This window comes from Macaca fascicularis, chromosome 11, assembly GCF_037993035.2.
Source record: "Macaca fascicularis isolate 582-1 chromosome 11, T2T-MFA8v1.1".
In the NCBI taxonomy this organism is placed as follows: Eukaryota; Metazoa; Chordata; class Mammalia; order Primates; family Cercopithecidae; genus Macaca; species Macaca fascicularis.
The window spans coordinates 100461071-100476374 of NC_088385.1; the positions used below are offsets into that span (position 1 = coordinate 100461071).

The window sequence follows — 15304 nt, forward strand, 5'->3', positions numbered from 1 at the left end:
TTTTGTATGTTGAAAATGTAATTTTAATAGTTAATTCTTCATCTTACATAGGAGCACAATAAAATACACCACAATCTGAAGAAACTCCAGAATTACGAGAAAAAGAGTGAAGAAAATTCAGATGGGCTACAATATCCATTACCTTAAACTGCAAGAGACAAGGTTCCAACCCAAGGTTAACATTTATGTATTTATGACTGGCTACATTTATGACTTAAAAATTACAAGAATCAGGAATTAGATATGGAGAGAAGTGGGAAAGAACAGTTTTGTGAGGGGAGGAATTCTGTCAATAAAGAAGAAAAATTACTGAATTCCAAATTAAAGAATAAAAGGAGCTCCCATAGCAAATACTAGAGGGATGAAAGCAAGAATCATTAATTGAGGACTTGCTACTCTCAAAGGAATAAACCTTTCTGATGACACACAAGTTGGATGCTTGAGATCTGCTCATCAGGTTTATAAGGAAGACTCACAAATGCCTCAGCAAATCCCAAATGATTATCAGATCAGTGTTTCTTAATAACACACATGAAAGGTTACAGATGAAATTTTCAGACAAGAACCAAGAAAAAGGTCATAACCCAAATTTTAGGCAAAAATGTGGCACAACTGTGAAAGTCCTACATGTCAGTCACAACTGCTATCTTTGCTGTGACTTTCCTGTACAGTAATTTTTAAACATTGTGGCAAGACACCAATGATCGTCTAATCAGACAACACAAACACATTTATTTCAAATTCCTAGGAGGTTAAAAAAAGGTCAGATACTGATGCTTTATGCATGCTCAGGGCCAGTTTATAAATACTCCATTCAGTACTATCTTAACACAAATCTGCATCAGTGAAAAGAAACTGGTGAAATCCACCTCTTGCCATTCAATTTGCCAGATGGTGAAGACCAAGACAGAATGTTCCATAGTTTTAATTTTAAAATACGATTGTCACATTGGGAAAATGAAATAAACACAGTAAAATAAACTGTACAAAGGCAAAGTAGAATAACAAAAAATATTTTACTAAAACATAAGATTTACAGAAGTTTCCAGACAAGCCATACAAAATGGTCACAAGCTTTTTTTGAAGGGGGGAATCTACACTTGACAGCAATGTTATTAGTGAGGGCTGTGATGTCTGTTTAATGTTCCCATTTTGGTTCAAACAATCAAGCTTGTCCATCTACAGCGTCTAAATAAAGTTAGACTTGGCTAGAGAGCATATTTTAAAGACCTGGTTAGCTGCTTTTAACCAATGCAATTAGATCACCAAAAAAGGGGGAAAGGGGCCCATAAAATTAAAAATAAAACTACCTCCCCCCTCAAAAAAAATAAAATAAAATAAAGAAAAACACCCACACCCCTGCAGCTAACCTGACAACTACCTTCATTCACAGTGCTTTATACTTAAACCAGGATGGGGGAAATGAATAAAAGCAGGGAGGGGCCACTGCTTTTAAACGTTTCACAACAATCCAGATGATACTTCTAGCCTCTGTTCATGCTTTATGACAGTGAATCAGGACAAGACATAGATTTGCTAATGTGCATTTAATCACCAAAGGACTGAAGATGTCTGGGCTTTTTTATTCTGTAATGTTTCTAAGACTGTGTCCATTAAATGCAAACAAAAAGGAGGAAGTCTTGGCAGAACAGGAGAAGTGATGCACACTTGATGATCGGATCAATTTAAATATTATTCATGGCATATAGCCTAGTCCATGCTCTAGCTGTAGACAGAAACAAACACACAATTATAATTTTACTTAGTTCAATATGTTACTTTCCAAACTATAAATGGCAAACAAACACTATTAAGTTAATTATGGAAATGTCATGCTGTAATCTCTTAAATTCATGCCTTTTTCTATAAATCGGATCAGGGCTGAAAGATTTTGTATACGTCCAATTACCAAAACACTACAATAAAATTCGTAAGTTCTAGAAAATTCAAGAGGTTCGAACCAAGTTGTCCATTTCTGGATACAAAATTCTCCCCACTAATTTTCTTAAAATCTGTAGCTGAAGCTTCTTGACTCCAAATTCTCTAGCCATAAACAGCTGAATACTTTAATCAAATGGGTTACAAAAACAGTTCAAAAGTTTTCCAGTGTTCTTTACATATAACTAGATAAATGGTACGCACTTAGTATTTGTTAAACCAGGTGTAGTTACAAGAGACTCCAAGATCTCCCAATTACAGGTTGTCTTTAAATTTGGGGGGTTCCCATAGCAGGCCATTTTGTTATAAGAGGTATTTACATACTATAAGCAGGATCTCACTCATTACAGTATTTTTTTTTCTATTTCTTTTCCTTGCCAAGAGAAACTTTAGAAAAGTTTAAGTGGCAATACAAATTTGTTTGTAAGAGTGGAAGTGGTGTGAAGGAGAATGAATATTAGATACCTGTTTCTATGGCTTGGGCTTCGTTGGTCTTCCACTGCTCCGCTACATCATTTGCTAATGGATCATCTGGATTGGGAGCACTTAACAAGGCCTGGATCGATAGCAGAACTGTGCGGATCTGCAGTGCTGGGGACCACTTATCTATGAAGGCAACAGGCCCAGTATGATGAAGCATGAAAAAACAGGCCCAGAACTGCTTCACTTCCCTCCCGCAGACCTCTCTGGTCTTTGTATATTTACATTCTAAACATGGAATGCTTAAGAGAAAAAGGAGAAAGCTTAATAATAGCATATGCTGATAAAGATAACACTTACCTTTCAAAATATCTAAACATATTCTTCCCAACTTGTCTACATTAGGATGATAAATTTTGGTCATGAAACGTACTTTAGGGGCTGCCATTGGGTATTCTTCAGGAAGGAATAGTTCAAGTTTAAAAGTCCCTCCCTCAAAGGGGGAATCTTGAGGGCCAGCAATGACCACATGAAAATAACGGGCGTTGCTCTCATCTGGTTCTGCTTTGATGCCAGGAACTGGTTCTGCCAGCAAACGCTGGGTTTCCTACAACAGAAAAACAAACACATTTGTGAAACAAATGTCACTTTACTAGACACCAAAAGTAAAATTAGAAAGTTCATCTCTTGGAAATAGGCATAATAGAACATCTCCAATCTTCCAACAGGATTTATTTTGCTTATAAAATGCAAAATTCAAAAAAATACCATTTAAATAATTACAACCAGCTGAATGCAACTGCAAGCAAATACCAATGATGGTGTCATACATTTTGGCTACAAATGTTTACAAATACGTTGATAATAAAATTAGGTTAATAAAACTGATATTTTACTCAAGTAAAATAAAGTAGCATTAGGATTACATAGGTAAGGCAACTTGCTCTAAACTCAACCAAAACCAAGCTATTTAAATTTAAAAAGTAAAATTGGGATTTTTTGGTGGTGTTTTGTTGTTTGTTTTTGAGACAGGGTCTCACTGTCACTCAGGCTGGAGTGGAGTGGCAAGATCTTGGCTCACTGCAGCCTCTACCTCCCTGGACCCAGGTGATCCTCCCAACTCGGCCTCCGGAATAGCTGGGATTACAGGTGTGCACCACCACGCCCAGCTAATTTTTGTATTTTTAGTAGAGACGGTATCGCCCTGCTGGCCTCTGGCCTCAAGTGATCTGCCCGCCTTGGCTTCCCAAAGTGCTAGGATTACAGGTATAGGCCAACACACCCGGCCAAAAATTAGTTTTTAAACCCACTGAAAACTTCCCCTCTGAAAAATGTAATGGACTAAAGAAAGGAGATAAGAGGCCCAGGTACCTGAACAGGGCTAAAGAAATATATTTAACAATGCTGATTAGTCTAAAATTGATAATTAACTTCAGAGGAACCTTTAATACTCCCAACAAACATATCATTAGTTCTCTCTTTCATCATTCTCCCTCTCTCCTAAATAACTATATTATTCTTTCTCTTCTCTCTTCAAACCTCCAGCATCTCCATCCCCATCCTCACTTGTGGCTGATGTTCCTATTTCATGCTTCCTATTTCATGACAAGTTAGATACTTCCATCAGCTTCCACTGTAGCATTTGGACATTTCCCTGCATCTGCACCTATACACTCTGGCTTTTCTCCTGTAGAGATGAAATGCCATGTACTCTTAGCTAGGGCCAATCGGTCTTCTTGAGCACTAGATCTTACTTATCTGTTTGAAATGTTTGTTCCTCGGTGCTGTAAAGAAATAGCACTTGAACATAAATTTACTTAGTAAGGCCATTTTTACTTCCTGCAGAAAGGGTACACTCGCCAGGAATTTTGCCACGAGAGTACACTGAACAAAGGAGACAGGGTCATTTATAACCTGACGCGTCCACCCTACTGCTGTGTCTGGTTTCCATCGGCTCGAATGGGACCTCACATTCTATATTTATCCTGATTGGCTAGCAACTTAGAATTTTTAAAAGAAATAAAGGTAGAGGGGAACACAGGAAGGAGGAAGCCACTTGTGGAATGCTGAGAAAGGTAAAAACACTTTTAAATAAGGAAGAGGAACAGGCTATAACCTACTGCTTGCTTGCAGCAGTATAAACATGCCAGGGCAAATATTTAGGCTAAATTGTGGGAGCTAAGAACATAAAGTATATTGATTTCTTTATTATGGTTAGCAGATATTTAAGAATGTTAGCACAGGTCTTTGAATAAATTTTGCTTCTAAGAGAAGTTACTATTTATTCCTAATTAGATGGGGAGGAAAGTCTTTGAAGAGGAACCTCTACTTTACTTTTTTTTTTGAGACGGAGTCTCGCTCTTTGGCCCAGTCTGGAGTGCAGTTGGGCGATCTCGGCTCGCTGCAAACTCCGCCTCCTGGGTTCACGCTATTCTCCTCCCTCCGCCTCCTGAGTAGCTGGGACTACAGGCGCCCGCCACCGCGCTCAGCTAATTTTTTGTATTTTTAGTAGAGATGGGGTTTCACCATGTTAGCCAGGATGGTCTCGATCTCCTGACCTCGTGATCCGCCCGCCTCGGCCTCCCAAAGTGCTGGGATTACAGGTATGAGCCACCGTGCCCGGCCCTACTTTACTTTTTACATCTCCTTCTCAACTATTCAAGAACACTGAATAGCATCTCTTTCCTCTCCTGAATCATCAGTTCTCCCTTCTTTACTGGATCTTTCCCCAAACTACACAAACTTGCTGTTATGTTCCCATAAAAGGAGAAAACTAAACTTACCCCCACTCGCCCAAACAGCTACTGCTACTGCCCCTTGCTTTGCTCCTCTTTGAAGAGATCTGTAATTGCTCATCTCCAATTTCTCTCCTCCTCTTCTGTCTTGAACACACCCTTCAATCAAGCTGTAGTTATCACTAACTTGTTTGTTAACGTCACCAATGATTTCCACAAGGTTAAATCAAATGTCCAGTGCTTAATCTTTATCTTACTTGACCTAAATGCAACATCTTATCCAGCTGGTCTCCTTCCTCTTTGCAAAGCTTTATCTAACTTCCTATCACCACATTCTCATGGCTGTCTTCCTCCTTGTCTGGCAGCAGCTTCCTTTAGTTTTCTTGTTGGTTTCTTCCTATCTCCCACCGTGGCAACACTGAAGTGCACTGGGGCTCTGTCCTAGGGCTTCCTCTCTGTTTATACATTTCCACAGTGATCTCATGTAATGCAATAAATTTAAACACTAAATAGACTCTTTAAGCTGAAGCCTCCCCTAATTCATATCCAGCCCAGACCTCTCCCCTGATCGTGCCTCTTGCCTCTGTAACTCCCTACTCGATATATGCTCTTGAATGTCTAATAAGCATCCCAAACTTAACATGATCTCCCTACCCACAACCTTTGCTCCTCCCATAAAGACTTCCCCATGTCAGTTATTGGCAAACTCATCTTTCCAAATGATCCACCTTTTCCTTCATATGCCACACACATCTAGCCTGATTGTCAAAAAAAAATTTTTTTTAATACCTCAAATTCTACTCATGATTGGACTGTTTCTCACCCTTCCACTGCTACACCTCTGATCCAAGCAACCATCAGCTCTCACCTGGCATACTACAACACCCTCCTAACCTATTCTTCCTGCTTCTGACCTCACTACCTCCCTCGCAGGTCTGTTACCCACAGACCCTTTAAGTCATAGTCCTGAGCCGGTGCGGTGGCTCACACCTGTAATCCCAGCAATTTGGGAGACTGAGGCGGGTGGATCGCCTCAGGTCAGGAGTTCGAGACCAGTCTGATCAACATGGAGAAATCTCATCTCTAATAAAAATACGAAAACACAAAATTAGCTAGGCGTGGTGGCGCATGCCCATAATCCCAGCTACTCAGGAGGCTGAGGCAGGATAATCGCTTGAACTGGAGAGGCGGAGGTTGCGGTGAGCACAGATCATGTCATTGCACTCTAGTGTGGGCAGCAAGACCGAAACTCCGTCTCAAAAAAAAAAAAAAAAAAAAAGGCATAGTCCTTGTAATGGGCCCCCAAAAGAGGCTCTATATGATGCCCTCACTCCACCCACCTCTCTGACTCATCTTCAGCTATTCTCCCTCCATCCCCTACCTTCTCTGTTCCAGACAAAAATTAGCTTCCTTGTAGTTCTTTAACCTGCCAGGCATCCTCTCACCTCAAGGGCTTTGCACTTGCTCTTCTTCCCCAAAATATCCATATGGCTTGTTCCCTCAGCTCCTAAGATCTTCATGTTTTCTCAGTGAAGCCCTCATAACTGAAATTGCAAACCCCATTCCACCCTATCCTGTACACTCCCTATCCCCACTCCCCAGCTTTATCTCCACAGCACTACTAACAAATCTCATTTCTACTTATTTTGTTCAGAATTTAAGCTCCATGAGAGGACGGATTTGAGTCTGTTTTATGGACTGCTATATCCTCAGCATTTAGATCACTGCCTGGCACAATAGATAATTCAATTAATATTTACTGAATTCTGAATCTCTTTGATGTTATAAAGAGAGGAAAATAAACTATCAATTTCATCGTTAACATCATTAAAGCAGGGTTATTTTCAAGGCAGGATGTGCACATTATGGAAGGAAAAGGAGCCACTCAAGTATGGGGAAAAATAGTCTAATTTTATTTATTTTTAACCAGAAAAATAATCATACTTAAATAAGCTTTTAGGTATGAAAAACAATAAATGAGAATATTTTATTTACACTGCCTTCACCTAAGAAAAATAATACATCTTAAACTGTTTCATTCCACAAGCTACAGGGCGTATGTTAAAAACAACAATAACAACAACAAACAACTTCTCTCTCAGCACAGTAATATACTGAAATAGTCATAAGATGTAAATACAAATCAAATGCTTCCCCAAAATGTGTTAATTAAACCCATGGCCATTTTAGGTAATGTCTCTGGTATTTTAAGACTAGTTTTTTGTTTTGATCATGGTAATATAAGAGCAAGTGAGAAACTGACATGTTCTTTAGGTTCAAACTAAAACATTTTTAGAGCATTAAAAAGCTCAAGAGGCAATAATGAAGCCTCTGACCTTGGGAAGTCCTTTAACATTGTGACCAGAACAAAAGAGGCTGGTCTTCATTTTTTAGGAAAAAGTTAAGATATTAGGGATGAACAGCAGGAGTAGAAGAATGAGAAAATAACTGGATGGTAAAATTCCTTGAATTCTGGGCTCTCCTCACCTCCATCCTTTAATTTTACCCCAGATCTTTATGTCTTTAGAAAGCCATAAATTGGTTGACTGGAAAAAAAAGAAAGCCAGGGCCCAAGAGTCCCAATCCACTACTCACCAGTTACACAAAGTAGTAGCAGCTCTATATCTACTATAAAAAGCTACAGAAGGGCCTCCAAAAGCATATCCCAAAATAGCTTCAAAATCACTCTCAGTGCACAGTGGCAGAGATAGATATGGCATTTACTTTCTCATCTTCAGTTCACCCTCAAAATCAGATATTCTTTGTCAAGAACGTACATATTAAGCACATCATGTGACCTGATCAAGCCTAGATTTAATCGGAACACATTCTAAAATAAGCTTTGGCATGTAGAAAACATTTTGAAATAGTTCTTATGCTGCTCTCAAGTTCTAATGGACTGACACAAAAACACGCCTAATTATTTCACTAAACTGTGTTGTTTTCCCTAACAAACTCACGGCATAAATCGTGGGAGGGGAAAAAAGGAATAAAATCCAAACTACATGAAACAAGTCTCAAATGGCAGCATCTGAAAAAGTCTCAACCACAGAAACTGATGTCAATTTTTTTCCTAAAAAGGCAAAAACCGGCTAGGAAATAAAATATTTCCGGCCACTATTCAACACATGACTGACTAAAATACCTCCTGGTTTTACAATATTCTTTGGTGGAAAGACAGAGTACAGTATGATTTCTTTAAGTGAAGAAGTAAAGGGCTAAAATTCCTGCTGTTTCACTTATCTTTTTTTTTTTTTCTTTGAGACAAGTCTCGCTCTGTTGCCCAGGCTGCAGTGCAGTGGCACGATCTCGGGTTCAAGCGAGCAGATCTGGCTAATTTTTGTATTTTTAGCAGAGACGGGGTTTCACCATGTTGGCCAGGCAGGTCTCGAACTCCTGACTTAAAGTGATCTGCCCGCCTCGGCCTCCCAGAGTGCTGGGATTACAAGCATGAGCCACCACGCCCGGCCTTATCTATCTTTTGGCATAAGTAATTTACACTGCAGGTGGGACGCCATGGTTCATGCCTGTAATCCCTGCACTTTGGGTGGCTGAGGCAGGCAGGGGAATGACTTGAGGCTAGGAGTTCCAGACCAGCCTGGGCAAGCATTAGTGAGACCCCATCTCTACAAAGATTAAAAAAAAAAAGAGTTGACAAATGAGATCACATAGGAAGGCCATAGTTGTTTACAGAAAAACAGAAAAACCCTTAAATGCATTTTGTGATTCTATTATGTTTAAAAGCAGTCCAAAGAGTGAATCCCAAATAGAAGTGAGTTTAGGGCCATGCATAACAGAAAGTACTATAGACTATGTTCAGGAAATTAGTTAGTAAAATAAGACAAGGAAGTTGGTAAAGGAGTAGGGTATGGATTTAAATGGCAACAAAATTAAGTCTAAAGGAAAGTGTCTCATCTTATAGAATGCATACAATAGTTAATGCTACAAAATTTTTTTTTTTTTTTTTTTTTTGAGATGGACTCTTGCTCTGTCGCCCAGGCTGGAGTGCAGTGGCGCATCTCAGCTCACTGCAAGCTCCGCCTCCCAGGTTCACGCCATTCTCCTGCCTCAGCCTCCCGAGTAGCTGGGACTACAGGTGCCTGCCACCATGCCTGACTAATTTTTCTTGTATTTTTAGTAGAGATGGGGTTTCACCATGTTAGCCAGAATGGTCTCGATCTCCTGACCTCGTGATCCGCCCGCCTCGGCCTCCCGAAGTGCTGGGATTACAGGCGTGAGCCACCACGCCCGGCCTACAAATATTTCTAAAAGGAATCAAATATCTAATTATCAATAGATCTACTGGGACCTGAAGAGCAAACCCTAGACTCAAAACTACAGTAAACTATACTGTAGTTAGTAAATTATAACAATTGACATTCTGTCAATCAATCTCTATTAACCAGGACTCTTATTTTTAAGTTGAAAAATAATTTGTGCTCAGTACGAAGCAGTATCAGGTCTTAGATTTCTTCTCTAAGGCAATGATTATATTATATGCAGTAAAATTTTTGGATAATAAACAGTATTCTTAGAAAGAGTGCTAATTTGTGTGTGAGAAAAGTTGGTACAGATAGTAACTATCTATATCCCAGTGCATCCTGTCTACAATGATTAGGTTTTTTAGAATATTCTCTGAAACACAAAATTGCAATGTATGACCAGTAGTATCAACTGTTAGCTCATCAACTTTTAGCTGTATCAACTTTTAGCTCATCTCAAGCAAGAGCTGTCTGATAACTCAGTAACTGCCCATTTCATTACTGAAAAATAAGTGTTAAAAAACTGGGTGATACCTCAATGATACCTACTCTGTAAACTCCAACCTGTCACTACATCTTTAAGTGACTCTAAAATATTAACAAATACGGTTCTGGGCAAAGTTGTGTGTTATAGAAAAAAATATATAATAAAGAAAAAACAAATTACAAAAAATTTATAAAATAAAACAAACAGGGCTCCTTTTTTTGGGATCACTAATAAAGCAAGTCAATTCTTCATTATGTACACAACTGTAAATTACTTATGAAAATCTGCAAGTTCACCCTCTATATGCAAGTGGGCATTTTTATTTATCACTTTTTTTCATAGACATGGGTTTCTCTATGTTGCCCGGGCTGGTCTCGAAGTCCTGGCCTCAAGCAATCTTCCCGCCTTGGCCTCCCAAAGCAATGGGATGACAGGCGTGAGCCACTGCACTTGGACCCATAAGTGAGCATTTAAAAAATGTTACCACCAGCCTGGGCAACACAGCAAGACCCCATCTCTACAAACCAAAATAAAACTAAAAAACTTAGCTGGGCATGCTGGCATACACCTGTAGTCCTAGCATACTTGGGAGGTTGAGGTGGGAGGATTGCCTGAGCCCAGGAGTTTGAGGTTACAGTTAGCTGTGATCACACCACTGTACCCCAGCGTGGGTGATAGTGAGACCCTGTCTCTTAAAAAAAAAAAAAAAAAAGTTAATTATCATCAATGGACATTTTCAAGTGCATACCCCTTGCTTCATTTTACCTGCAAGTCCTGTGAATTTTACATGACTTTGTATAACATATAACATTATTAGGAACATATAACGTCTCATTATAGTAAAACTGACTGCCTATTTTCTAGCTGGGATTAGAAATAGAACCAAAGTTTTGCTCAAGCTCCCCACTATACTACTTCCTTACAAATCATAAGGCCACCTAGAGATATGCTAAGATAAAAATGGTTGATGAGGACTTTTTTCTACAGCACTGCTGTCCAACAGAAATATAATGCAAGCCACATAAGTATTTTAAAATTTTCTAGTAGCCACATAAAAAAGTAAAAACAGGTAAAATTAATTTTAATATATTTTATCTAAAAATGTATTTAAAATATTATTTCAACATGAAATCAGTATGAAATTAATGATGTATTTTATCTTTTTTCATAGCCTTCAATGCCCACTGTGCAATTCACACCTGTACCACATGTTAATTTAAACTAGTCATATTTCAACCACTCAACAGCCACATGCAGTGATTAGTAGCTCCCATATTAGTCTGGACAGTGAAACACAAGACAATCATGTTATAATGTTACTGCCTGGTCATTAAGAATTTAACTTATTTCACATAATGGGTAAAATTTTGTACAGAAACTGTAAAGCATCACTCTTCCCCTCAAAAAATTCTATATAAAAAGTAATGTCAGAACATTTGATATCACTAATAACAGGAATACATGTAACAAGAGTTACTGTTTGCTACAGTCACAAGATTTGTGTTTGAAAAAAACAATTTGTGTCAAAAAAAAATTAAATGAACAAAAATTAATTCAAACAAGCTAACTGCATGATGAAGTAAAGAATTCACTGAAGAACTATTTTAATTATTACAGTACACACTACCCCCTAGTGGACATAAGACATCATCTACTTATTTCGCCACCTTTCCTTTGCAAATGAAAAAACTGATGCTCTTAAAAGTTATTGTACCTAAGTTTGCTAAGTTTTTTAAACTTACATTATATGATCACTCCTTGCTTTGGTAAAACCAAAGCAAGGTTAGCACCCACCTAAACATGTCCTTGGAAAAGACCTATAGATTCCAACAGTAAATAAAATGAAAATAGCTTAAGAAAACTTAATAAAAGCAAACCAAGCAGAGCTAAGACAATTTTGTATTCCCTTTCTGCTTTCACCTCTTGTGCCTATCTTGCTCCTAACCACTTAGACTCCCCCAGATAAGCTAACTGGGTCCATGAGAACTTCCTGAAAATGCCTATCCTAAAGTCAAATGGAGAATAATGGTTCTCAAGACATGCCCCTCCCTTGTTCTTTCTTTTCTCCTCTACTCCCACATACTTAAATCTCACAATTTCTTAAGTGACAGATTCAGAGAAGGAAAAATGGAAGAAGCTATTAAAATCTAAGACTCTGGGTACCAAACACTAAATCTCAGAGTACTTTAGACCAGAGTATTCCTTTTTTGGGAAAAGCTTTATTTATGAGTTGATAGGTAACAAATAGGTAAGTACTCTCTATTCCACTTGAAGTAATAATGAATACATGGGGCCAGATGAATTGGGCTAGAAATCACTACATCCTAAATTTTCCTCAACCCAAGACCAGATCAATATTTCTGTGAAGTTCAGTGAAAACGAATGGAGACTTGGGAGCTGGATGGACTTCTGGAAGGCAAAGTATATATAATCTGAGATACATCAGAATGTATCTCAGGTCTGAATTAGTCTGAAAGTTTCTCCCTTGTACTTTCAGTTTCCTGTTCATTACTACCTCTCCACTTACTGTAACTACGCCCAGTAACTGCTGGTTTACTTCTCAGACCCTAAACTATTTGAAGAGGGGAACCCCAGCTAGTAAATGGTGGTAAATTCTAAATAAATGCTTGTTCAGTGAACAAACATGCAATGCTTAGGTACCACACAGAGCTCATGAGGAATACTATATCTGCTGTGTTCATCGGTCAGTAAATTCCATCTCAGGAACAGCATTTAAGATTATTCCAATCACTGACAATGACAATGAACAAAAACCAGAATAATCCTACTAACAAACTATCACAGCAAGAAGAAAAACTGTTAAGCTGAATTCCTTTATTTCTTGTCTGTCACCTCCCTCCCCAATTCTTTTGCCCACTAAACACATTAGGTTGTATTGCAGTCTGTGGATATTTTCCTCCCCACCAGTCTGTAAGCCCCATAAAAGCAGGGACCACATGCAGTTATCAAGCACTGCTCCCAGATACGCAAAGAATCAATAAAAGAAAATCTCGGGTAACAATTAAAAACAAACTCTGCCAAATACTGACTTAAGTGCTATAGATGTATTAGCTCATTTAATCCTCATACTCATTTTACAAATGAGGAACAAAGAGTAATCAACCAAAGCTAGTGAACAACAGAGCCAAGATTCAAATCCAAGCTGTTGGGCTCCATTCAGTCTGGCTTCAGAGTCTTTTTTTTTTTTTTTTTTTTTTTTGGTGGGGGGGACAGAATCTCGCTGGAGACTGGAGGGCAGTGGCCCGATCTCAGCTCACTGCAAGCTCCACCTCCCAGGTTCACACTGTTCTCCTGTCTCAGCCTCCCGAGTAGCTGGGACTACAGGCACCCACCACCTCGTCCAGCTAATTTTTTATATTTTTAGTAGAGACAGTGTTTCACCATGTTAGCCAGGATAGTCTCGATCTCCTGACCTCGTGATCCGCCCGCCTCAGCCTCCCAAAGTGCTGGGATTACAGGCGTGAGCCATCAGGCCCGGCTTACTACATAAGCAGTAAATGTCAAATGTTTGGCAGGGATAGTAAACAGCACAGGAGTTAAAAGGGCTATTTTCAATCCTTCATAATTGTGAAGTGGTGCTTCATGAAAAAGGTAAATTTAAGCCATAATGTCATTAATTTTTTTTTCCTTTTTGAACTGGCAACCAGAAAAGTATAGTCTTATTAAGATAAACAAAAAAAAACTGCTTTGATTGAAAAATTGGTGTATACTATTTTGACCTGGAATTATCTATTAGATGGTAAACCATTTTGCCCATCTTTGATACTGCATGAAATCAACATGCTCTAAAATGTTTCGTGATTCTGAAATATGAATTTACTTACAAATGTTTATTCACTGCTTATTTTGTTCATGGCACTGTGGTACTAACTAACTGGAAGGAAGAGCAAAACTTCTTGGCATCCAGCAGTTTATTTCATTGTTTGAGTAGTCAAGGTCTTAAGAGAAGGTACTGGAGGTGTGAGTTAGGATACTATTAATACATGAAGAGCAGAGCCAGATTACAGGGCTATTATGTTCTTGTTTATTTCTAAAGTCATTTTTTAAGTTTTCTGGAAAGATTAAAAACCTTGTCTCCATCTTTTTTTCCTCTTTGTTTTTTCAAAGATTTCCAAATATTGGCATCACAGCTAAAGACAGTGTCAACTATTCCTTCATAAGACATTCATGAAGTTCTTGGTGGTAAAAATGTTCTTTGAATATTCAGCACTATAATTAGTAGACTCATGGCAGTTAAGCTTCTCCATTTTCTATGGTTCCTGATTTGATGAATGACACAACACTTCATTGCCTGAACTTTCTTTTTTAGCACCGGCTCAAAAAATAAAAATAAGACTTCAGTGATTTAAATAATGTAGCTGTCTATCTTAACGAACTCTGTATCTCAGGAATGATTTGACAGAGATGTCTCAGAATGCTGAATGAAAAGAAAGGACCTAGCTTAGTAACACAGTTCACTGGGATTGCTGTGTGCCATGGTCCTCAAGGCACTATTAACAAACCCACTGCATATTTTAGGTTCTGGGAGTGGGTATATAACTTAGCAGGTGAGGTAGGAAATGTTCTTCTGTATTCATCCTGAATTAAAATTAGGGAAAATTTTTAAAAGCTTGTTTTATGTGGTGAATACTAAAATCATAAGATTAGCAGAAACTAATGAACTTGTTTTTTTCTTTAATCCATTTTATGTAAAAAATGATGTAGATTGTGGGTTTTCTTCTTTCATAAAATTTTACTTGGTTTTTCAAGTTGGTAATTCATTTCAGGCCCTTATATGTAGTTTTAGTCATCTGTCTATGTTAACTATTAAAAAATTCCCCCACTCATTCATATGTTCCTTTAGCTCCCACTCCTTAGTATAATGTTGGAGCTGGGAGATTAAGAAAATTGTAAAAATTTAAAGTAACTTGTAGAAAAAGAAAAACTTACCTGTGGTCACACAAAAGGACTGCCTGGAAGCATTTAGGGCAAAATGAGGTTGGTAGTATGCACGCAGCACTCCCTGCGCATCACAAGCAAAGAAATAACCCATTCTGGAGAGAACTGCAGTAGTTACCACTAAGATAGCAACAGAGTTCTAGTGGTAGCATTCTGTGCTTGACATCAACAATCACACTGCACACACTGTAGAATGTGTTGCACACAGTGTGAGCAGTGAAATCACCATGATGTGATTCTGAAGTTAGTTCCTGGCTCCCTCTTTTCTTTAGCCCTCCTGAAGAATGTGTGAGGTACCTCATAATTCTTAGTATCATTTCTGCTTAAACTAGCCAAGCTGGCTTCTGTTGGTTGCTAAAAATAAAGTCTAAACTCAATAGGAAAGGAAGTGAAGAAAAGGTAAGAGTTAACAGACCAGGGCAGGAGGGGGTTGGGGGGCTGGTAAAGAAGTTAAGAAGCTAAATATCTCTTTGGGATTAAATGAAGTCAAAAGAGGAGAGCAT

General features: G+C 38.5%; 1 protein-coding gene across 1 annotated transcript in view; it reads right to left on the minus strand.

Moving 5' to 3' along the window:
- Nucleotides 1–15304, minus strand: part of UBE2N (ubiquitin conjugating enzyme E2 N) — a 33292-nt gene continuing 17988 nt past the window's right edge. The window contains exons 2-4 of the mRNA XM_045365698.3: nt 2719–2965; nt 2404–2544; nt 1–1726 (exon numbers count right to left, since the gene is read on the minus strand). Of these exons, the coding sequence (XP_045221633.1) occupies nt 1686–1726; nt 2404–2544; nt 2719–2965 (429 nt within the window). The 3' untranslated portion in view covers nt 1–1685. The remainder of the gene's footprint in view (nt 1727–2403; nt 2545–2718; nt 2966–15304) is intronic.